The sequence below is a fragment of the Bombina bombina genome, chromosome 3 (genome assembly GCF_027579735.1).
Source record: "Bombina bombina isolate aBomBom1 chromosome 3, aBomBom1.pri, whole genome shotgun sequence".
Classification (NCBI taxonomy): domain Eukaryota; kingdom Metazoa; phylum Chordata; class Amphibia; order Anura; family Bombinatoridae; genus Bombina; species Bombina bombina.
In genome coordinates, this window is record NC_069501.1 from 1291886625 (window position 1) to 1291912964 (window position 26340).

At 37.5% G+C, this 26340-nt stretch overlaps 1 protein-coding gene across 1 annotated transcript in view; it reads right to left on the bottom strand.

Moving 5' to 3' along the window:
* TPP1 (tripeptidyl peptidase 1) overlaps nt 1–26340 on the bottom strand; it is a 328779-nt gene that overhangs the window by 187924 nt on the left and 114515 nt on the right. The window contains exon 5 of the mRNA XM_053708854.1: nt 21618–21816. Coding sequence (XP_053564829.1) covers nt 21618–21816 — 199 coding nt within the window. The remainder of the gene's footprint in view (nt 1–21617; nt 21817–26340) is intronic.

Sequence of the window (26340 nt, forward strand, 5' to 3'; positions counted from 1 at the left end):
CATGTAATATGTGTAGACTTGATGGGACATACATAAGGCTATACTAAATAATAAGTAACAGTAATATGTGTAGACTTGATGGGACATACATAAGGCTATACTAAGTAATAAGTAACATGTAATATGTGTAGACTTGATGGGACATACATAAGGCTATACTAAGTAATAAGTAACATGTAATATGTGTAGACTTGATGGGACATACATAAGGTTATACTAAGCAATAAGTAACATGTAATATGTATAGACTTGATGGGACATACATAAGGTTATACTAAGTAATAAGTAACATGTAATATGTGTAGACGATGGGACATACATAAGGCTATACTAAGTAATAAGTAACATGTAATATGTGTAGACTTGATGGGACATGCATAAGGCTATCCTAAGTAATAAGTAACATGTAATATGTGTAGACTTGATGGGACATGCATAAGGATATACTAAGTAATAAGTAACGTGTAATATGTTTAGACTTGATGGGACATACATAAGGCTATACTAAGTAATAAGTAACATGTAATATGTGTAGACTTGATGGGACATGCATAAGGCTATCCTAAGTAATAAGTAACATGTAATATGTGTAGACTTGATGGGACATACATAAGGCTATACTAAGTAATAAGTAACATGTAATATGTGTAGACTTGATGGGACATACATAAGGCTATACTAAGTAATAAGTAACAGTAATATGTGTAGACTTGATGGGACATACATAAGGCTATACTAAGTAATAAGTAACATGTAATATGTGTAGACTTGATAGGACATACATAAGGTTATACTAAGTAATAAGTAACATGTAATATGTGTAGACTTGATGGGACATACATAAGCCTATACTAAGTAATAAGTAACATGTAATATGTGTAGACTTGATGGGACATACATAAGGCTATACTAAGTAATAAGTAACATGTAATATGTGTAGACTTGATGGGACATACATAAGGCTATACTAAGTAATAAGTAACATATAATATGTGTAGACTTGATGGGACATGCATAAGGTTATACTAAGTAATAAGTAACATGTAATATGTGTAGACTTGATGGGACATACATAAGGCTATACTAAGTAATAAGTAACATGTAATATGTGTAGACTTGATGGGACATACATAAGGCTATACTAAGTAATAAGTAACATGTAATATGTGTAGACTTGATGGGACATACATAAGGCTATACTAAGTAATAAGTAACATGTAATATGTGTAGACTTGATAGGACATGCATAAGGCTATACTAAGTAATAAGTAACATGTAATATGTGTAGACTTGATGGGACATGCAAAAGGCTATACTAAGTAATAAGTAACAGTAATATGTGTAGACTTGATGGGACATACATAAGGCTATACTAAGTAATAAGTAACAGTAATATGTGTAGACTTGATGGGACATACATAAGGTTATACTAAGTAATAAGTAACATGTAATATGTGTAGATTTGATGGGACATACATAAGGCTATACTAAGTAATAAGTAACATGTAATATGTGTAGACTTGATGGGACATACATAAGGCTATCCTAAGGAAAAAGTAACATGTAATATGTGTAGACTTGATGGGACATACATAAGGCTATACTAAGTAATAAGTAACAGTAATATGTGTAGACTTGATGGGACATACATAAGGCTATACTAAGTAATAAGTAACAGTAATATGTGTAGACTTGATGGGACATACATAAGGCTATACTAAGTAATAAGTAACAGTAATATGTGTAGACTTGATGGGACATACATAAGGCTATACTAAGTAATAAGTAACAGTAATATGTGTAGACTTGATGTGACATGCATAAGGCTATACTAAGTAATAAGTAACATGTAATATGGGTAGACTTGATGTGACATGCATAAGGCTATACTAAGTAATAAGTAAAATGTAATATGTATAGACTTGATGGGACATGCATAAGGCTATACTAAGTAATAAGTAACATGTAATATGTGTAGACTTGATGGGACATACATAAGGTTATACTAAGTAATAAGTAACATGTAATATGTGTAGACTTGATGGGACATGCATAAGGCTATACTAAGTAATAAGTAACATGTAATATGGGTAGACTTGATGTGACATGCATAAGGCTATACTAAGTAATAAGTAAAATGTAATATGTATAGACTTGATGGGACATGCATAAGGCTATACTAAGTAATACGTAACATGTAATATGTGTAGACTTGATGGGACATACATAAGGTTATACTAAGTAATAAGTAACATGTAATATGTGTAGACTTGATAGGACATGCATAAGGCTATACTAAGTAATAAGTAACATGTAATATGTGTAGACTTGATGGGACATACATAAGGCTATAGTAAGTAATAAGTAACATGTAATATGGGTAGACTTGATGTGACATGCATAAGGCTATACTAAGTAATAAGTAAAATGTAATATGTATAGACTTGATGGGACATGCATAAGGCTATACTAAGTAATACGTAACATGTAATATGTGTAGACTTGATGGGACATACATAAGGTTATACTAAGTAATAAGTAACATGTAATATGTGTAGACTTGATAGGACATGCATAAGGCTATACTAAGTAATAAGTAACATGTAATATGTGTAGACTTGATGGGACATACATAAGGCTATAGTAAGTAATAAGTAACATGTAATATGTGTAGACTTGATGGGACATGTATAAGGCTATACTAAGTAATAAGTAATATGTAATATGTGTAGACTTGATGGGACATACATAAGGCTATACTAAATAATAAGTAACAGTAATATGTGTAGACTTGATAGGACATACATAAGGCTATACTAAGTAATAAGTAACATGTAATATGTGTAGACTTGATGGGACATACATAAGGCTATAGTAAGTAATAAGTAACATGTAATATGTGTAGACTTGATGGGACATGCATAAGGCTATACTAAGTAATAAGTAACATGTAATATGTTTAGACTTGATGGGACATACATAAGGCTATACTAAGTAATAAGTAACGTGTAATATTTGTAGACTTGATAGGACATGCATAAGGCTATACTAAGTAATAAGTAACAGTAATATGTGTAGATTTGATGGGACATACATAAGGTTATACTAAGTAATAAGTAACATGTAGTATGTGTAGTCTTGATGGGACATGCTTAAGCTTATCCTAAGTAATAAGTAACATGTAATATGTGTAGACTTGATGGGACATGCATAAGGCTATACTAAGTAATAAGTAACATGTAATATGTGTAGACTTGATGGGACATGCATAGGGCTTTACTAAGCAATAAGTAACATGTAATATGGGTAGACTTGATGGGACATACATAAAGATATACTAAGTAATAAGTAACATGTAATATGTGTAGACTTGATGGGACATGCATAAGGCTATACTAAGTAATAAGTAACATGTAATATGTGTAGACTTGATGTGACATGCATAAGGTTATACTAAGTAATAAGTAACATGTAATATGTGTAGACTTGATGGGACATGCATAAGGCTATTCTAAGTAATAAGTAACATGTAATATGTGTAGACTTGATGGGACATGCATAAGGCTATACTAAGTAATAAGTAATAAGTAACATGTAATATGTGTAGACTTGATGGGACATGCATAAGGCTATTCTAAGTAATAAGTAACATGTAATATGTGTAGACTTGATGGGACATACATAAGGCCTTACTAAGCAATAAGTAACATGTAATATGGGTAGACTTGATGGGACATACATAAGGCTATACTAAGTAATAAGTAACATGTAATATGTGTAGACTTGATGGGACATACATAAGGCTATACTAAGTAATAAGTAACATGTAATATGTGTAGACTTGATGTGACATGCATAAGGTTATACTAAGTAATAAGTAACATGTAATATGTGTAGACTTGATGGGACATGCATAAGGCTATACTAAGTAATAAGTAACAGTAATATGTGTAGATTTGATGGGACATACATAAGGCTATACTAAGTAATAAGTAACATGTAATATGGGTAGACTTGATGGGACATACATAAGGCTATACTAAGTAATAAGTAACATGTAATATGGGTAGACTTGATAGGACATACATAAGGCTATACTAAGCAATAAGTAACATGTAATATGTATAGACTTGATGGGACATACATAAGGTTATACTAAGTAATAAGTAACATGTAATATGTGTAGACGATGGGACATACATAAGGCTATACTAAGTAATAAGTAACATGTAATATGTGTAGACTTGATGGGACATGCATAAGGCTATCCTAAGTAATAAGTAACATGTAATATGTGTAGACTTGATGGGACATGCATAAGGATATACTAAGTAATAAGTAACGTGTAATATGTTTAGACTTGATGGGACATACATAAGGCTATACTAAGTAATAAGTAACATGTAATATGTGTAGACTTGATGGGACATGCATAAGGCTATCCTAAGTAATAAGTAACATGTAATATGTGTAGACTTGATGGGACATACATAAGGCTATACTAAGTAATAAGTAACATGTAATATGTGTAGACTTGATGGGACATGCATAAGGCTATCCTAAGTAATAAGTAACATGTAATGTGTGTAGACTTGATGAGACATGCATAAGGCTATCCTAAGTAATAAGTAACATGTAATGTGTGTAGACTTGATGGGACATGCATAAGGCTATACTAAGTAATAAGTAACATGTAATATGTGTAGACTTGATGGGACATACATAAGGCTATACTAAGTAATAAGTAACATGTAATATGTGTAGACTTGATGGGACATGCATAAGGCTATACTAGTAATAAGTAACATGTAATATGTGTAGACTTGATGGGACATACATAAGGCTATACTAAGTAATAAGTAACATGTAATATGTGTAGACTTGATGGGACATGCATAAGGCTATACTAAGTAATAAGTAACATGTAATATGTGTAGACTTGATGGGACATACATAAGGTTATACTAAGTAATAAGTAACATGTAGTATGTGTAGACTTGATGAGACATACATAAGGCTATACTAAGTAATAAGTAACATGTAATATGTGTAGATTTGATGGGACATGCATAAGGCTATACTAAGTAATAAGTAACATGTAATATGTGTAGACTTGATGGGACATACATAAGGTTATACTAAGTAATAAGTAACATATAATATGTGTAGACTTGATGAGACATACATAAGGCTATACTAAGTAATAAGTAACAGTAATATGTGTAGACTTGATGGGACATACATAAGGTTATACTAAGTACTAAGTAACATGTAATGTGTGTAGACTTGATGGGACATACATAAGGCTATACTAAGTAATAAGTAGCATGTAATATGTGTAGACTTGATGGGACATACATAAGGCTATACTAAGTAATAAGTAACAGTAATATGTGTAGACTTGCTGGAACATACATAAGGCTATACTAAGTAATAAGTAACAGTAATATGTGTAGACTTGATGGGACATACATAAGGTTATACTAAGTAATAAGTAACATGTAATATGTGTAGACTTGATGGGACATACATAAGGTTATACTAAGTAATAAGTAATATGTAATATGTGTAGACTTGATGGGACATACATAAGGCTATACTAAATAATAAGTAACAGTAATATGTGTAGACTTGATGGGACATACATAAGGCTATCCTAAGTAATAAATAACATGTAATATGTGTAGACTTGATGGGACATACATAAGGTTATACTAAGTAATAAGTAACATGTAATATGTGTAGACTTGATGGGACATGCATAAGGCTATACTAAGTAATAAGTAACAGTAATATGTGTAGACTTGATGGGACATGCATAAGGCTATACTAAGTAATAAGTAACGTGTAATATGTGTAGACTTGATGGGACCTACAGGAGGCTATACTAAGTAATAAGTAACATGTAATATGTGTAGACTTGATGGGACCTACAGGAGGCTATACTAAGTAATAAGTAACATGTAATATGTGTAGACTTGATGGGACCTACAGGAGGCTATACTAAGTAATAAGTAACATGTAATATGTGTAGACTTGATGGGACATACATAAGGTTATACTAAGTAATAAGTAACATGTAATATGTGTAGACTTGATAGGACATGCATAAGGCTATCCTAAGTAATAAGTAACATGTAATATGTGTAGACTTGATGGGACATACATAAGGCTATACTAAGTAATAAGTAACATATAATATGTTTAGACTTGATGGGACATACATAAGGCTATACTAAGTAATAAGTAAGATGTAATATGTGTAGACTTGATGGGACATACATAAGGTTATACTAAGTAATAAGTAACATGTAATATGTATAGACTTGATGGGACATACATAAGGTTATACTAAGTAATAAGTAACAGTAATATGTGTAGACTTGATGGGACATACATAAGGCTATACTAAGTAATAAGTAACATGTAATATGTGTAGACTTGATGGGACATGCATAAGGCTATACTAAGTAATAAGTAACAGTAATATGTGTAGACTTGATGGGACATACATAAGGCTATACTAAGTAATAAGTAACAGTAATATGTGTAGACTTGATGGGACATACATAAGGTTATACTAAGTAATAAGTAACATGTAATATGTGTAGATTTGATGGGACATACATAAGGCTATACTAAGTAATAAGTAACATGTAATATGTGTAGACTTGATGGGACATACATAAGGCTATAGTAAGTAATAAGTAACATGTAATATGTGTAGACTTGATGGGACATGCATAAGGCTATACTAAGCAATAAGTAACATGTAATATGTATAGACTTGATGGGACATACATAAGGTTATACTAAGTAATAAGTAACATGTAATATGTGTAGACTTGATGGGACATGCATAAGGCTATACTAAGTAATAAATAACATGTAGTATGTGTAGACTTGATGGGACATGCATAAGGTTATACTAAGTAATAAGTAACATGTAATATGTGTAGACTTGATGGGACATACATAAGGCTATACTAAATAATAAGTAACAGTAATATGTGTAGACTTGATGGGACATACATAAGGCTATCCTAAGTAATAAGTAACATGTAATATGTGTAGACTTGATGGGACATACATAAGGTTATACTAAGTAATAAGTAACATGTAATATGTGTAGACTTGATGGGACATACATAAGGCTATACTAAGTAATAAGTAACATGTAATATGTGTAGACTTGATGAGACATACATAAGGCTATACTAAGTAATAAGTAACATGTAATATGGGTAGACTTGATGGGCCTTTTTGGTTCTTATCTACCGTCAAATTCTATGTTTCTAATGTTTTACTGTATTTTTTCCGTACATATTTCACATTCCAATGTTCTTCACATACAGGAACATTTTTATTTTTATTGTAAATATATATTCCTATATATATCTGTATATCCTATACCTGTATATTTATTCCTATAGACATATAGGTATAGATATTTATTTTAAATTAACATTATCACACACACATATATATATATATATATATATATATATATATATATATATATATATAAAATAACCCTATGTGAAGAACATGTAAAATACGCGTAACACGCTTTAGGTTTTGTGCTTTAGGTCTAACATGATGTTGAGTTAATAACGCACATGAAGAATTAGTAATCTTAAAGCGTTTTCTTGAAATATAAAAAAAATACAAAATATTAATTTTTAAAAATGATTATACCCACTTTAAAGAATACTAAATAGTTCATAGAATACAAATATATATTTTACAGTATGTTATTTTTTAATATTTTATATTTCAAGAACGTGCTTTGACATTACTAACTCTTCTTGTGCGCTAACCCAACACTGTGTTAGGCTTAATGCGATTCGAGCTGCACGCTTCAGGTCTATTTCACATTCCAATGTTTAAAATATATGTGATAATGTCAATGTAAAATATATATCTATACCTATATATATATATAGTATTTATTTTGACGTTTCGGGTATCACCCCGTTCTCAAAAAACAGCTGTTTTTTGAGAACGGGGTGATACCCGAAACGTCAAAATAAATACTATGTGTATCTTATGAAAGACCCTGTGAGTGACTTCCTTCGATGCTGACCTTACATATTACTGAAGTGCACCCGGGGGCGAGGAGAGCTTATATATATATATATAGGAATAGTAATGCAGGTATAGCTATCCTATTATATAAAAGGCCAAGTGTGTTTGTCCGAAGCTGTCATGAGCATAAGAGACAGCACGAGGACAAACACACCTGGCCTTTGAGTCCCTAGCTGATCTGCGGCACTGGCAGAAGTCGGCGTGAGCGGTGGGCGTGGCTGGCTTGAAGGGGTCGTGAAGGGGGCGTGGCCATGCGAGAAGGGGGCATGGCCGGACTTGAAGGGTCGTGGTCATGTGCCGTTGCGCGATAGAGAGGAGGGGAGAGAGAGAGGTGGAGAGAGAGATAGAGGTGGGGGGAGAGAGGGGGGGAAAGAGGGGGGGAGAGAGATAGAGGGGGGGAGAGAGATAGAGGGGGGGAGAGAGAGAGGAGGAGGAGGGGGGGGAGAGAGAGAGGAGGAGGAGGGGGGGGAGAGAGAGAGAGAGGAGGGGAGGAGAGAGAGAGGGGGGAGAGGGGGGAGAGAGATATAGAGGAGGGGGGGGGAGAGAGGGGAGGGGGGAGAGAGAGAGGAGGGGGGAGAGAGATAGAAAGTAGGGGGAGAGAGGGGGAGAGGGGAAGAGAGAGAGAGAGGGGGGGGAGAGAGAGATCAAAAGAGAGGGGGGGGAGAGAGCACAAAAGAGAGGGGGAGAGAGAGAGCACAAAAGAGAGGGTGGAGAGAGAGCGCAAAAGAGAGGGGGAGAGAGAGGAGAGGGGAAGAGAGAGAGAGAGAGAGGGGGTGAGAGAGATAGGTGGGGGAGAGAGAGAGAGGTGGGGGAGAAAGAGGGGTGGGGGAGAGAGGGGGGAGCTAGCACAAATGAGAGGGGGAGAGAGGGCAAAAGAGAGGGGGAGAGAGCGCAAAAGAGGGGGGAGAGAGCGCAAAAGAGGGGGGGAGAGAGCGCAAAAGAGGGGGGGAGAGCACAAAAGAGGGGGGAGAGAGCGCAAAAGAGGTGGGAGAGAGCGCAAAAGAGGGGGGAGAGAGAGCAAAAAAGGGGGGCGAGAGAGAGAGCAAAAGAGGGGGGAGAGAGAGCAAAAGAGGGGGAGAGAGAGAGTGCAAAAGAGGGGGGAGAGAGAGAGCGCAAAAGAGAGGGTGGAGAGAGAGCGCAAAAGAGAGGGTGGAGAGAGAGCGCAAAAGAGAGGGGGAGAGAGAGCGCAAAAGAGAGGGGGAGAGAGAGCGCAAAAGAGAGGGGGGAGAGAGCGCAAAAGAGAGGGGGGAGAGAGCGCAAAAGAGAGGGGGAGAGAGAGAGCGCAAAAGAGAGGGGGAGAGAGAGAGCGCAAAAGAGAGGGGGAGAGACAGAGAGCGCAAAAGAGAGGGGGAGAGACAGAGAGCGCAAAAGAGAGGGGGAGAGAGAGAGCGCAAAAGAGAGGGGGAGAGAGAGAGCGCAAAAGAGAGGGGGAGAGAGAGAGCGCAAAAGAGAGGGGGAGAGAGAGAGAGAGCGCAAAAGAGAGGGGGAGAGAGAGAGAGAGCGCAAAAGACAGGGGGAAAGAGAGAGAGCGCGCAAAAGAGAGGGGGGGGGAGAGAGAGAGAGAGCGCAAAAGAGAGGGGGAGAGAGAGAGCGCAAAAGAGAGGGGGGAGAGAGAGAGAGAGAGCAAAAGAGAGGGTGAGGGAGAGAGCAATGGGTGGGACCGCAGTACTGCAAAAAATGGCCCGTGTGAACGGGCTTTAGGATTAGTATATATATGTATATGTATATATATATATATATATATATAAAACTAATAACATTTTCCTGTATGTGAAGAATATTGGAATGTGAAATATTAATAACTCCTGTCAGTGTAGAGTGCGAGCGATAAGTGTTAGTTTTTTTCTTCTGCACTGTCTATTAAAGTCTATGGGGAGAATAAGGTAATGAGTTCACGATATTCTAAATCTTTTGGTTAGCACTCGCCGGATTTCACTTGCACACAAACTTTTTACTTTCAACTTATAATATGCGCTCTACATGACAAGCAAAAAGCTTACTTCTAGCAAAGTTTACGCTCGAGCGCAAGCGCTAAATAACTCAGCACTTGTAATCTAGCCCTTTGTTTCCAATATGGGAAACTGGATTCTGATACTATATTTGTTAGCTCTTCTCTTGTAACTTTCCTGATCTTCACTAAGAGTTGTTTTCAAGCGTTCCTGAGTCTCATGTAGAGCTGCAAGTCGTTTTTCTAGAGCTGGCATAGAATCTCTAGTTGGGTGGTTAATAATGAAGGCTGAGTGATACCCATAGTCTGCAAAGAATGGAGTCTGGGAAGTGGAACTTATTGTAGGTAAATTCTGCAGTGGGCAGGAAATCATCCAAATCATCCTGCAGATATTAAACAAAACATTGTAGATATTGCTCCAGAGTCTGGTTAGTACGTTCTGTTTGTCCGTTAGTTTGTGGATGAAATGCAGTAGACTTTTGATGTTGTTTCCTAAAACAGAACAAAACTTTTCCAAAATAAAGAAGTGAATTGAGTCCCTCAGTCAGAGATAACTTCATCTGCACTCTGTGCAGTTGGAAAACATTCTGAATGCATAACTGCAGTCTTTTTAGCTGTGAGGAGACTACAGGTAGCAATAAGATGACTCCTCTTTTTTAGAGATTTAACTACAACCATTGTAGTATATTCCACAGACTGAGACAGATCTACAATAAAGTCCATAGAGATGGATCCCAAGGAATGAGTTGACACAGGAAGGGGTTCTAGTAACCCAAGTGGACGAGAACAATGAGTTTTGTTTCTGGCACAAGTGTCACGGGATGAAACAGTGCTTGGGTTTTACTTATTCCTTGGTGACCTGCCAGTCAAAGGTGTAAACCATGCAACCTAACAGACAGGCACATATAGTTTTTTTCTGGTAAACCCAAGAACCATTAAAGGGTCATTAAACGCAATTTTTTCTTTCATGATTTAGAAAAAACATGCAATTTGAAACAACTTGCTAATTTACTTCTATTATATATTTTGTATCCTTTGCTAAAAAACATTTCTAGATAGGCTCAAAGATATAAGATCTCGGGGTTTAGAAAAAAAAAGCAGGCAAATGGATTTAACTTTGAGATACATACTGTGATGGCCTGAGGGCAGCAGGGGTACCACCTTTCTACCAGGAGAATATACGGGGCAATGTCGTGGTTTGAGCAGCTAAGGCACAGCCCCGATACCAGCTCCCTGGAACTACACATTTATTCATTCAGACTGTTTACTGAGAAAAATACAGTTTTCTGCCTTATCTTTGTTCAGGAAAACATGCCCCTAGACATGTAGACTACAAAGTCTAATCCTATTATTAAGAGGGAGCCTACTGTCCAGGTGCCGGGTTGGGCAATAGTCTGTTGTTTGCACAACAGCTTTAAGACTCTACTATTGTTTTATTCAAATTCCAAAAGGGGGTTTGCCCCTGGAACTGTATAAAACTGTGTGTCTTTGCTTGTAATAAAGTATTTATTTTTTGTTTTGATCCCATAAATGGGTCTTGCCTGATTATTGGGGTAATTATTTAAGGTTTGGTGGTCACAATTTGGAGGAAGCAGGGTCTGGCAGATATACCCAAGAGAGGGGTACAAGGGAGATCCATCACATTGGTGGCAGCAGTCATATTTGCTTCCTTATTACTGGAGCATCCAAACCACCACCGGGATTCCCCATCGGATGGAAAGCTGTTAAGCTAATCTTAAGCGGACTACACTGAAAGACCTGCTTGAAGCACGAGGGCAGACCACTAGTAGAAAAACAAAGGCTTCTCCAATTACAGAACTCATGGAGAACCATAGAGTCTGAGAGCAGCCCAGGGAGCCGGAGGTGAGGAGTGCCAAGTTGACCAACCTTCAGAAGGACATCCAGTGGCGGATGGCTCTGTACAGCATCACACCCCCTCCAGAGGTGATCACCCAGATCATCACAGATGCAACCTTTTTATGGATGCTGGAAGTCCAACAAGTCAATGGAGAACTGGCACCTGTGGACAAGGGAAGCAAAAACAAGTTGCTCTATGCAGCTTTTCATTCCTTCCAGGGTGGCCAGGAGGAGATAGACTGATACCTGTAGGTCTTTGAGACACAGTGCGACCTGTAGGGGTTCGATGAGGAGAACTGAGTGACCCTCCTCCTCAGCAGGTTGTCCGGTAGAGCTCTAGACGCTCTAGTATCGTGGTTTTAGCGGCTATGGCACAGCCCCGATACCGGTTCCCTGGATCTATTTTCAGACACTTTTATTTACTCAAACCAGTTACTGAGAAAAAATAGTTTTCCACCTTATTTTTGTTCAGGAAAACATGCGTTAAGACTCTTCTATTGTTCTATTCAAATTCCAAAAGGGGGATTGTCCCTGGAACAGTATAAAACTGTGTCTTTGCTTGTAATAAACTATTCCTTTTTGCTTTGATGCCATAAATGGGTCTTGCCTGATTATTGGGGTAATTATTTAAGGTTTGGTGGTCACAATTTGGAGGAAGCAGGGTCTGGCAGATATACCCAAGAGGGGTACAAGGGAGATCCATCACATTGGTGGCAGCAGTCGTATTTGCTTCCTTATTACTGGAGCATCCAAACCACCACCGGGATTCCCCATCGGATGGAAAGCTGTTAAGCTAATCTTAAGCGGACTACACTGAAAGACCTGCTTGAAGCACGAGGGCAGACCACTAGTAGAAAAAAAAGGCTGCTCTAATTACAGAACTCATGGAGAACCATAGAGTCCGAGAGCAGCCCAGGTAGCCGGAGGTGAGGAGTGCCAAGTTGACCGACCTTCAGAAGGACATCCAGTGGCGGATGGCTCTGTACAGCACCACACCCCCTCCAGAGGTGATCACCCAGATCATCACAGATGCAACCTTTTTATGGATGCTGGAAGTCCAACAAGTCAATGGAGAACTGGCACCTGTGGACAAGGGAAGCAAAAAGAAGTTGCTCTATGCAGCTTTTTGTTCCTTCCAGGGTGGCCAGGAGGAGATAGACTGATACCTGCAGGTCTTTGAGACACAGTGCGACCTGCAGGGGTTCGATGAGGAGAACTGAGTGACCCTCCTCCTCAGCAAGTTGTCCGGTAGAGCTCTAGACGATCTAGTGTCGTGGTTTTAGCGGCTATGGCACAGCCCCGATACCGGCTCCCTGGATCTATTTTTAGACACTTTTATTTACTCAGACCAGTTACTGAGAAAAAATAGTTTTCCACCTTATTTTTGTTCAGGAAAACATGCGTTAAGACTCTTCTATTGTTCTATTCAAATTCCAAAAGGGGGATTGTCCCTGGAACAGTATAAAACTGTGTCTTTGCTTGTAATAAACTATTCCTTTTTGCTTTGATCCCAAAATCCATCTTTCCTGATTCTTGGGGTAATTATTTATTTAAGGTTTGGTGGTCCCAATTTGAAGGAATCAGTGTCTGGCGGATATACCCAAGAGCGTTAAAAGGGAGATCCGTCACACATACATATACATTGCTAAAGATGTATTTGAATTTATATATGTATGTATATATATATATATATATATATGTGTGTGTGTACATATGTATTTATGTGTATATATGTATTTACAGACCTATATACACATATAAAAACATTAATATATATGTACACACATATAGACATACAGTATATATATACAGTATATATAAAGTCGTATGCAAAAGTTTAGGCACCCCTGACAATTTACATGATTTTCATTTATAAATAATTGGGTGTTTGGATCAGCAATTTCATTTTGATCTATCAAATAACTGAAGGACACAGTAATATTTCAGTAGTGAAATGAGGTTTAATGGATTAACAGAAAATATGCAATATGCATCAAAACGAAATTAGACAGGTGCATAAATTTGGGCACTCTTGTCATTTTGTTGATATGAATACCTGTAACTACCTAACACTGATTAATTGGAACATACAATTGGTTTAGTGAGCCCATTAAGCCTTGAACTTCATAGAAAGGTGCATCCAATCATGAGAAAGGGTATTTAAGGTGGCCAATTGCAAGTTGTTGTTCTCTTTGACTTTCCTCTGAAGAGTGGCAACATGGGGGCCTCAAAACAACTCTTAAATGACCTGAAAACAAAGATTGTTCAACATTATGGTTTAGGGGAAGGCTACAAAGAGCTATCACAGAGATTTAAGCTGTCAGTGTCCACTGTGAGAAAAATAGTGAGGAAATGGAAGACCACAGGCACAGTTCTTGTTAAGGCCAGAAGTAAAATATCGGAGAGGCAAAGGATGGTGAGAACGGTCAAAACCAGCCCACAGACCACCTCCAAAGACCTACAACATCATCTTGCTGCAGATGCTGTCACTATTTATCATTCAACAATTCAGCGTATTGGATAGTGATGGTAGAGTTATGTGGAAGAAGCCTTTTCTGCACACACGCCACAGAGTTGCTTGAGGTATGCAAACGCACATTTGGACAAGCCAGCTTCATTTTGGAAGAAGTTGCTGTGGACTGATGAAACAAAGATTGAGTTATTTGGTCATAACAAGGGGCGTTATGCATGGCGGCAAAAGAACACAGCGTTCCAAGACAAACACTTGCTAGCCACGGTAAAATTTGGTGGATGTTCCATCATGCTGTGGGGCTGTGTGGCCAGTGCCGGTACTGGGAATCTTGTTAAAGTTGAGGGTCGCATGGATTCCACTCAACAGATACTTGAGAATAATGTTGAGGAATCAGTCACAAAGTTGAAGTTACGTCGGAGCTGGATATTTCAACGACTGAAAACACTGCTCAAAATCTACTCTGGCATTTATGCAGCGGAACAAGTACAATGTCCTGGAATGGCAGTCCCAGTCCCCAGATCTGAATATCATTGAAAATCTGTTGGGTGATTTGAAGCGGGCTGTCCATGCTCAGCAACCATCAAACCTAACTGAACTGAATATGTTTTACAAGGAGGAATGGTCCAAAATACCTTCATCCAGAATCCAGACACTCATTACAGGCTATAGGAAGCACCTAGAGGCTGTTATTTCTGCTAAAGGAGGCTCTACTAAATATTATTGTGATATTTCTGTTGGGGTGCCCAAATCTATGCACCTGTCTAATTTCGTTTTGATGCATATTGCACATTTTCTGTTAATCCAATCAACCTCATTTTACTACTGAAATATTACTGTGTCCTTCAGTTATTTGATAGATGAAATTGCTGATCCAAACACCCAATTATTTGTAAATGAAAATCATGGAAATTGTCAGGGGTGCCTAAACTTTTGCATACGACTGTATATATAAGTGCAGTGGAGCCTTTTCCCATTAAGTAGATTAAAACATGTAAAATAATATTTATGATATATATATATATATATATATATATATATGTACAGTAGGTATAAATATATATTTGTTTAAAAAAACATCATATATGTAGAAATATTTAATTATTTGTCAGGGTTTTTTCCCTGTTTTGTTTGCCATGTGCTGCTGGCAGCCATTTTACTCACCTGTCTTGCTGACTATGGTGCATTGTGGGAAATGCTGCTCATTTCCTGCACTTCCTTTTATGGCCAGACTGGTGTGCATCATCCGTGTGAGACAGGATGCAGTCTCAGAATTGTGATGTCATCACTTATTATTTAAAGGGCCTCTGTTCAGTATGCTTTGCCTTTGCGTTGTCTCAGACATGTTTGTGAGAGCTCCTGTGTATTACCTGGCTGTCTGACGTCCTTCCTGGTTCCTGATCCCTGGCTTGTTCCTGACTCTGCTGTTTCCTTGTTCCTGATTCCAGCTTGTGTGACTATTCACTTTGGCGTCTGACTCCCAGCTCTGGTTTTGACTCCTGGCTTGTTATTTGACTTGTGGACTTTTTATTATTTTTTTGTTATTAAAAAAAAAGGTGTGATTATTTTTGCACTTCTCGTCTCAGTCTGATTCCTGGCACCCTGACATTATTATTATCATCAGGTATTTGTAGATTGTCGAAAGAACAAAAGAGCAGAGCTATATCCAATTTAAATAAAACGTAGCATTTATTGTTTCCAAGTGAAGAAATATTAAAAATCCATAATCCACAGCATTGATAAAAACAGTAGGTCAGAACAAACAGCTGTGTAGATTTACGCGTTTCAGCTAAAAAGTCGTAATCATAGCTAATCTAAAGAGTGAAAACCACACTACTTATATCCTTACCTAAACAGCCATTGGTTAAAAACAAAGGTTACACAGCTGAGTGATGATTTCTAATTAAGACCGAAGGAAAATCCCTCGCAACCAAATAATGGATATTGCACATATAAAATATTACTGCTTGTACTTATCTGATGTTTACACTTCACTAATATCTATAACCTAAACAGTACCTACTTAAGTACATAAATTAATTAATCTTATAAGTAACTAACCTTAGAAAAAATAGCATATAGTGATCTTAGCTTATTATATTATAATGTTTCCACAGGGAGATATATACTCAACTCAATTGCTGTGAAATAACTAATTACAAAAGGGGGCTACAAAGAGCCCTAATGTATATAAAATTCATACATACAGAGGGTGGCTTTAGTTATTAAATATAGTTGTCATTGAAAAAATATATAAGTATATACACATAGGGGATACATACTAACAGGTATCAAACCCAGATCTCCAGCACCACAAGCAATGGTGCTAACCATTGTGCTAGGGAGAATACAAAAAATAGCATTTAGCAGATAATGATAGCATTAAATACCTTCTAGCATGAAAATGCACCTATATGATATAATGAATATAGAGCAAAATAAAATTATAACACCCTGGGTATCTAGAGTAATGCTACCTCTATGTATCAAACCACAAACACAGACCTAAACTGTATATATTTAAAAAAAAAATAGTTTTTAATTCTGCCAATGGTTAATCTAATCATATTCTGAATTGAACCCTAGTGGGACACGGGTGTTAAGTCTAAAAATCCAATACATTTTGTTTTTACTCAGTATCTTATTCTTGTCACCCCCCCCCCCCCCTTTTAGGGAGTACAGTTTTGTCTATGGCCTGCCATCTGAAGGAGTCTAAGCGCTATTTATGGCAAAGGGCAAAGTGTTGGACAAGTGGGGTCATGGATTTCCCAATTGAAATAGTGGAAAAATGCTCTCTAATCCTGGACCCCACATCACGTGTCGTTTGTCCAACATATTGCCGATTACACAGAATGCAGGTAATAACATAAGTAACAAAGGTGGAATTACAATTGAGACAATGTCTAATGTCAAAAGATTCTTGTGTTACTTTTGATTTAAATGACTTTGAAAAAAATGGCATAATCACAAGGTCTGCATTTATTCCTTCCACATTTAAACATACCCAAATGGGTTAACCACAAGCTCTTATTTTCCTGAAGGGGGGGGACAAATCTGATGGAGAAACTATATTGCCAATGGTCTTACCACAGCATCTAATGCCCTTGTCTACACAATCAACTAATTTATCATCAGCGATAAGGAGTTTGAAATGTTTCTTTACTATTCCACACACCTGCCTATATTGGGCACTATGACCTGTAACAAAAGTCACACCTTTGAAATAATTCTTTTTAGAGTTACCCTCAGTGGCATCCTGTAAGAGATGATCATGCTCAATTTCATCTACCTTAATGCGGGCTCGATTAATAACTCTATTTGGGTAGCCTCTTTGTTTAAGACGTAGGCTAAGTTCATCTGTTCTCTTGTGATACATATTTTTGTTACTGCAATTCCTTTTTAAACAAACATATTGCCCTTTGGCAACTGCATAGGGCACAAAGTTATGATGGCAAGATTTAGCAGTGTTACCCACTATCAGCTTTCTGAATACATCCGTGGTAACAGTGCCATCCCTTCCTGCCATAAGGGTCACGTCAAGATAATTAATTGATTCCTTTTGGAGATCAAAAGTGAACTTAAGATTCAACAATTTAAACTAACAGATTCCACCCCTGCTGGCTAGAACTGATACCTGGTGAGGGGGGGTGAGTAAAAAAGGGGAGGGGTGGGGAGGGGGAGTCAAGGGTGGGTGGGGTATGCAGGGTAAGGATAAAAGGATTGCCAGGTATGTTCAGGGTGGACTTCAGATTATTTGGTTTGTAAGTTAAAGTCCTGCTAATGTTCAAAGGAAAAAAAAAGAATTATAAATAATGATACTTATGCTTCGTAGATAAGGTGTGTAGAGTCCAATCAAGACTTCTGATGACTGGAACTGTAGTTAGTGGTCATGGTTGCATGGGAAAACTGGACAGTGAACCCACCAGAGGTAGGTCATTCAACTTCTTGTGCTGAGGGTAAGGATGTTTTTTGATCCAACTGATGGGGTCTCAGTTGGGGCCAGTTGTTGTCATGATGGGACTTCAGCCCGAAGAGATGTGGGTGAGTCTTTGTTGGAAGAGGTGGAAGCCGTCTTTGTGGGAAGTAGATCCCATTTGGTGAGTAGATCTCTAGCTCGGTCAGGTGCTGAGGCAATAAACTGGAGATCATTCTTTGAAATAAACAGCCTGACTGGGAACCACAGCGATACTTAATTCCTTTATTCCTTAGGATTCTGGTGCATTCTTGATAGGCTTTCCAAAGTTTAAGTGTGTAAGGGGAAAGATCTGAGAAGACTTGCATGGAATCAAATTTGTTGGAGCGGAGAGCTCCCAATTTAATAGCTCTCAAGAGCCTTTCTCAAAATATGAAGAAATGGAGTCTGGCTACAATGTCTCTTGGTTTATCTTCTGAAAGAGATCTTGGTCTACTTGCCCAATGGACTCTGTCTATAAAGGGACTCTTTTAAGGGGCCCAGTGCAGAGGTGAAGAGGTCCAGGAGATAAGTTTGTAGATCTTTCTGTAAAACTGTTTCTGGGACGCCTCTTAATCTAATGTTGCGTCTGGAGCGGTCCTCCAGGTCGGTGAGTTTTGTTTCCAGTGATGAAATCTGATCAGACAAGGATTTGGAGTAAAAGAGCAGGTTGGAGTGATCCACTGTGAGATCTTCTTGTTTATGCTCTAGTATGTCTGTGTGTTCTCCTATGGAGGCAATGTCCCTTTTTAGATTGGAACAAGATTTATCGAAACGTTTGCAGAGAGAGTCATGATGGGTGGCTAAGACTGCTTAAATAGTATCTACAAGGTTATTATTTGCACCTGTCAGTTCCATGATGTTAGAAGAGATATCAGAGCCAAGTTGTAGGTGTTCTTGGTCTGTTTCTGGAGAGCAGTCTGAAAGTTCGTCTTCAGATCTACCTCCTATAGAGGGTTGAGTGTGTTGGAAATGGTCCCTCATTGTCCTTCTAGGAGTGTGGCTACCTTTCATTTTTTTCTTAAGAGCTTGAACCATTGTATTAGAGATGAGCCCGATTAGGTGGGCTGGATCCTAGAACTGTGAATAATAGATATTGACATTTTTGAGGATAAATAAATGTCTTTTTCTATTATGTACTTGATACTCAGTGTTTTGGTTGTGAACCATGGAAATCAGCCTTTGTTTTTATGTGACAATTATATCATATTGACAGAGAAGTTCTCAAGTTAATTGCACTTGTAATTGGTGTTGTGTAGCTTGAGTGACAAATAGCCCTATTGTTTCTGATAGCAGGTTAACGTGTATTCACTGAAGTTAGCCTTTCTGAATCAGGGATTAACTATCTGATCAGGTAGGTTATGCAGCAAAAATGTTAGGCCTGTTGTATGAGAGGCTATAGGCTGGTTGTCTCTAAATAAATGACAAATATTCCGCTACAATAGCGGGTTAGTTGGTTATTGGTGGGAGGTTTTACCGATATGAGGCCTGTGCAGTTAGTCGACGGTGTGAGGCCTAGTATGGTTTGGTCGGCCATGTGGGTCGAAAATTTTGCTCACAGGCTCCGGTTAGGGAATTACTGAGGCTAAGTGTAGGGGCGTAGTTCGCCTGGATGTAGCTGGGAGACATTGGCCTCTAAACTCTGCTTAGGGTAATAGAAGGCGAGGGAGCCAGTGTGTTTATGTGCCGGTTATTTTATAGAAGTTGTGAGGAGAGATCACATCTTACCGTGATTATGAAGCTGTGTGAAGAGTTTCACCGGTGAGTTCCCTCTCCTGGCGTGTGCTGGGCCCGGATCCCATGCGATTTTGTTAGAGCAGGCGCTAGGCCTGGAGTGATGTCTTTTTAAGCTGTATAGAAGTTGTCGGCGTGGCAGAGATTTTGTTTGCATGGAATCACCTGCAGATAAGAGGATGGTTTCAGGGCTCTAAATTCGCCTCCTTGTGTGTGCTGGAGTCGGCACCGAGGCCAAACCAGGTCCTCCGTTCCCTCTGAGCTTCTCTACGCACCGGGCAGTAAACACAAGCAGATAGAGTTTTGCATGCCCCAAGATGTCAGCAGGATTGTATTTATAGCGTAGAGGCAATATCAGTCTGAAAAAGGCAGGTTTGCAGACTTTTAACTGTGATTAAAAGGCAATTTTAGATGCGCAGCTCTGCAGTGCTGCGACTGTTCCCTTTACAGGCTAGGTCTGCCCCCGAGGTTATTGGTTTTTAACAGTTACATTATTCAATTCTCTGTAGTCTTTATAGGGTCTGAGACCAACATCTTTGTTCTTTAAAAAAATATAGGTGCTTAAGCTGGGGAAGTGTTTGGTCGAATAAACACCTTTGCTAGGTTTTCGTGCAGATAGACCTTAACAACTTTTATTTCTGGTTCTAAAAGAGCATACATCCGTCCAAAAGATATTGCAGCTCCAGAAAACATTTTTATTGGATAGTTAAGTGATCAATGAGTGGAAGCTTATTTGCATTCTTCTTGTCAGAGACAGCTGCAAACTTTTTGTAAGCTTCCTTCTCAGTACTAAGATCTGTAGAGTTCTTGGCTATTAACGGCTACAGTTGTATGTAATATCGTAGAATGTGGACAATTCAGAAAATAGTACTGGAAAAAGATGGAAAAGATAGTTTCTTGGTTTTCCAATCAGTCTGGGGATTATGTTTTGATAATCAATAGATTCCTAAAATCTCTGAGAACTGAGTGAAAAAAATTAGATGAAATGTTATAGCCTCATGATATGCCGGACAAAGAAGCATCTCAAGTGGTTTAGTTTCATGAATAACTAAACCAGAATGAAGCAATGATCCATCCACTGTTTCCATTGCAATGGGTGATGATGTACGTACAAGCTGAATTTTTATTTTCTTCTGAAAATGCAACGTCCATAAAGTTACCAACAGCTCTGGAATCTATCATGATTGAGGTGGAGATATTGCACTCACCATCATAAAGATAAATTAGCAACACCAAATGGGGATAGAGAGTTTAAAGGTATAGTGTAGCGTATTCTTGGCATACTTGCAGAAATGCGTGAGTTTTCATTTCTACTGACTCTTGAGAAGTTTTTACTAAAAAAAATAAAGCAAAGTGTAAATGTTGCTCTTCCTTTACTGTCTGAGATGGTCTGTAGTGGGACGTTTGCAAGATCAGAATCTACCCCATTAATGATATAATCATATCTATTACACGGAACACTCTGCCTGAAAATTCTGTTTCTTTTTTATACAGATAAGAAGTCTGCAAATAACAAAAATCTAGTGCTTGACCTAGTGACACCCATTTACTTACTATCTGTCTCTCACCTGGATTACTAAACACCCAAGTAGAGATGTTTGCACCAGTGCTCATGATATACTCCACATCTAAACTGGCTTCCAATCCAGCCCGGCCTCCACCTTGTTGTCCAATTACTTCATCAACTTGTGTCCGATGCAAGAAGCTTCCTCCAAAAAGCTGCATAAACTCATTGAGATCAGCCTGGTGGAAATACTGCTCCAGGAACTGTCAAGGGAAGAAAGTCAGATTAATTACTGCAGTAGATTAGAACAAGGAACATAAGGTTACTGACAGGTAGAGCAGATATTGTGGGTGTCAACAGATAGGGAGGGTGACAGTACTACACAAGGAATGAGGGTAAAGGACACTACTGATCTAGTAGAGAGGGTGAAAGTACTACACCAGGAGAGAGGGTGAGTAACACTATTGCTCTAGTAGAGAGGGTGACAGCACCTGTTTATAAAACAATGGGAGCTGCCATGTTGTAACTTAGGTTACTTGAGGACAGTTATAAATAGGTCACTAGAGTGTGCAGCCAATGGCTGTGAGGAATATAACAGTTTTCCGCACTTCCATTTCTAACAGGAACTGAAAAGCTCGCAATTTCAGAATGGAATTACAGGAAAAGGGGACAAAATAAATACTACAAGTATTTTGCAATTTATGTATGTGTATGTATATATATATATATATATATATATATATATATATATATATATATATATATTTGATTTATCATTTTATATTACCATCTCAAATGTCCCTTTAGCTACTCCTTAGACTGCACAATTCTGGGATTTATTGCTTCCTGAACCAGCCTAAGAAAATGCTATTTAACCCCTTAGTGACCAGACCACTTTTCAATTTGTTGACTGTCTGGGACCAAGGCCATTTTTGCATTTCTGCTGTGTTTGTGTTTAGCTGTAATTTTCCTCTTACTCATTTACTGTACCCACACATATTATATACTGTTTATATACTCATTACTGTACCCACACATATTATATACCGTTTTTCTCGCCATTAAATGGACTTTCTTAAGATACCATTATTTTCATAAAATCTTGTAATTTACTATAAGTTGTTTTATTTATAAAATATAAGTAAATAATGGAAAAAAACACACTTTTTCTAACTTTGACCCTCAAAAACTACCAAAAAAACACCCATGCTAAATAGTTTCTAAATTTTGTCCTGAGTTTAGAAATACCCAATGTTTACATGTTCTTTGTTTTTTAGTTATAGGGCAATAAGTACAAGTAGCACTTTGCTATTTCCAAACCATTTTTTTCAAAATTAGCGCTAGTTACATTGGAACCCTGATATCTGTCAGGAATACCTGAATATCCCTTCACATGTATATATATTATTTAAAAGAAGACAACCTAAGGTATTAAACATGGGGGTATTTTGACTCTTTTCATGCAACCATTTTACCACCAATCTAGGCCAAAGTTTGAAGGGAAAAAAAAAGTGGTGATTTTTTTTTTACAAAATAGCAATTTAAGAATATATTTACTGAGAACGTTAAGGGTTACTGCCAAATAACACCCCAATATGTCTTCAGCAGCATCTCCTGAGTACAGTGATACCACCCATGTATGTAGGTGTGTCGGGTTCTCTGGGGGCTAAAAGGCCTTAGTTTTAGGGGGCGCATTCCAGTTTTCTAACTTGAAATTTTCACATCTGTCATCATGCACCCATGTCCTATTTGAGACACTTCTGAAGCCGGCCGATGTAATTTACCCCATCAAACCATATATTTTTGAAAAGTAGATACCCTAGGGTATTTAAAATGCTGGTATTTTAACACTTTCCATGCACTAATTCAACCACCAGTCTTTGTCAAATTTTTGGGTAGTCATTTTTTGTGTTATTTTTCACACACATTGTACTTTAGACATGGATTCTCAGCTCCTGTTATGTGTTACTGTGAAAGAAGACCCCAATATGTGTTCACCAACATCTCCTGAGTACAATGATGCCACCTATGCATAGGTTTCTTGGCTTGTTTGGGGGGTGCAATGCCAAATGTCTGATATGCATTTGTGATTTGTTTTTCACATTTAACATATTTTCTTTGCCTATACTTTTTACATACCCCAATTTATTTGTTTTCCATGAATGTGCATATATTTGAAAAGTTGACACCCCAAGGTATTGTATATGGAGTGCTTTGATGCCACCGTTTTAGCCAAAAAGTGTATGGTGGTAAGTTTTTAGTTTTCATTTTTACACACACATTGCTTTTTGACTATGATTTAGAAGAGACTGTTGTAAGTTATTGCAAAAAAACATTCCAGGTTGTTTTCTGCAAGACCTCCTGAGTACACCCATGTCCCCCATGCATAGGTTTGCCAGGATTTTGGGAAGGTAATGCTACAATTTTATGACTTGTGATTTTAGTTATTAAAAGTGTGAGTATTTCTTCTGATAGGCCTATCTTTAGTTTGTAGCCTATCGCATACCCCAGTTTTATTTATTGCCATGAAAGTGTATATTTGTGAAATGTTGACACCCCAAGGAATTGTATATGGTGTACTTTGATGCCTTTGAAGCAACCGTTTTAGCCAAAAAAATTGGAGAAAGTGTATGGTGGTAATTTTTCAAATTTCATTTTTATACACACATTACTTTTTTACTATGATTTAGGAGAGACTGTTGTAAGTTATTGCAAAAATACACTCCAGGTTGTTTTCTGCAAGGCACCCTGAGAACACCTACGTCCCCCATGCATAGTTTTGACAGGGGTTTTGGTAAAAAAAAAAAAAACAGCCCTAATTTCAGAAAAAAATAGTAGTGAAATGTAAAAATCTGGCACAGTAAAAGTAAAAAACCAACCAAAAAAAACATCTAACAGTAAACATAACCAAAAAAAAATAACAGCAAATGTATTTGTTTTTTAAAAATGGACCATTGTATGGTACTGCTTGAAGCAGTCCCCAATGCAGAGTCCAGGCTGTTCAGTGCAATCAGGACAGTAATATATAGTGTCCCTTCTCAGCCCCCCTCTTGGTACAGAATCTGCATTTTTTGTGTGGTTTCTGCTTTCCGTATGTGTGTGTGTTTGTGTCTGTGTGTGTATGTGTATGCATGTATGTATGTATGTATGTATATATGTGTGTATGTCTATGTGTGTGTGTCTGTGTGTATGTATGTATATGTATGTATGTGTGTGTGTATGTATATATGTATGTGTGTGTATGTGTATGTATATGTGTGTGTGTGTGTCTGTGTGTGTATGTATTTTTGTGTGTGTATGTGTATGTATGTGTGTGTATGTATGTATGTGTGCGTATGTATATGTGTGTGTGTGTCTGTGTGTGTATGTATTTTTGTGTGTGCGTGTGTCTGTGTGTATGTATGTATGTGTGTGTATGTATATATGTGTGTGTATGTATGTGTATGTATGTATATGTGTGTGTGTGTGTATGTGTATGTATGTATTTGTGTGTGTATGTATGTATTTGTATGTGTGTGTGTATGTGTGTGTGTGTGTGTGTGTATGTATGTATTTGTGTGTGTATGTATGTATTTGTATGTGTGTGTGTGTGTGTGTGTGTGTGTATGTATGTATGTGTATGTGTGTGTATATGTGTGTATGTATGTATTTGTGTGTGTATGTATGTATTTGTATGTGTGTGTGTGTGTGTGTGTGTATGTATGTATGTGTATGTGTGTGTATATGTGTGTATGTATGTATTTGTGTGTGTATGTATGTATTTGTATGTGTGTAAGTATGTGTGTAAGTATGTGTGTGTGTGTGTATGTATGTGTGTGTAAGTATGTATGTGTGTGTAAGTATGTGTGTATGTGTATGTACAGGTGAAACTCGAAAAATTAGAATATTGTGCAAAAGTTAATTTATTTCAATTCAAAAATTTAAAATTTAAGATGGCCCTTACGAATTTAGTAACCATATATATATATACTTTTGTATATTGTTGGAAATATATTCATTAACAGCCTATTGAGTGTTGAATAATTAACCATTGCTATTTCTAACATGATTACACCTTAGCTCTTAATAAAAGGTTCTATAATCTATTAGTAAAGGTTTTCTCTGCTCATTGCATAGAGCTCTAACCTGCAGATCAGTTTTCAAGATTACTAGATCATTGCATTGTATAAATTTATAAATTGTATTTTGTATTAAACAAGCGACTGAATTGAAGTTCTATAGCCATAGTTGGAATATTTTCATGCTAAATGCTGCATTTAGATGCAACAAGTAATTTACTAGTAAGAGGTTAATATGTAAGGGAGGGGTTGTAACCTCCCATTAACATTGACCAATCACTGTGTTAAGCAATCCCTTTAAATATGTTCACCTCTTAAGTGATTGCAGGTTTATGATTACGGCATTGCCGAAACTAGTCAACCACCTGCATTCCTTTTACCTGTTTGCTGTGATGTGAAGTATTGTTTTATACAAGAAGAATAAAGAATTGGTTTTTATGCACACAAGGAACCGACTGCTGCCTCATCTTTTGCTATCTATTTAATTTATTTCACTAATGCAACTTAAAAGGTGAAACTAATATATGAGATAGACTCATTACATGCAAAGCAAGATAGTTCAAGCCGTGATTTGTCATAATTGTGATGATTATGGCTTACAGCTCATGAAAACCCCAAATCCACAATCTCAGAAAATCAGAATATTGTGAAAAGGTGCAATATTCTAGGCTCAGTGTCCCACTCTAATCAGCTAATTAAGCCATAACACCTGCAAAGGGTTCCTGAGCC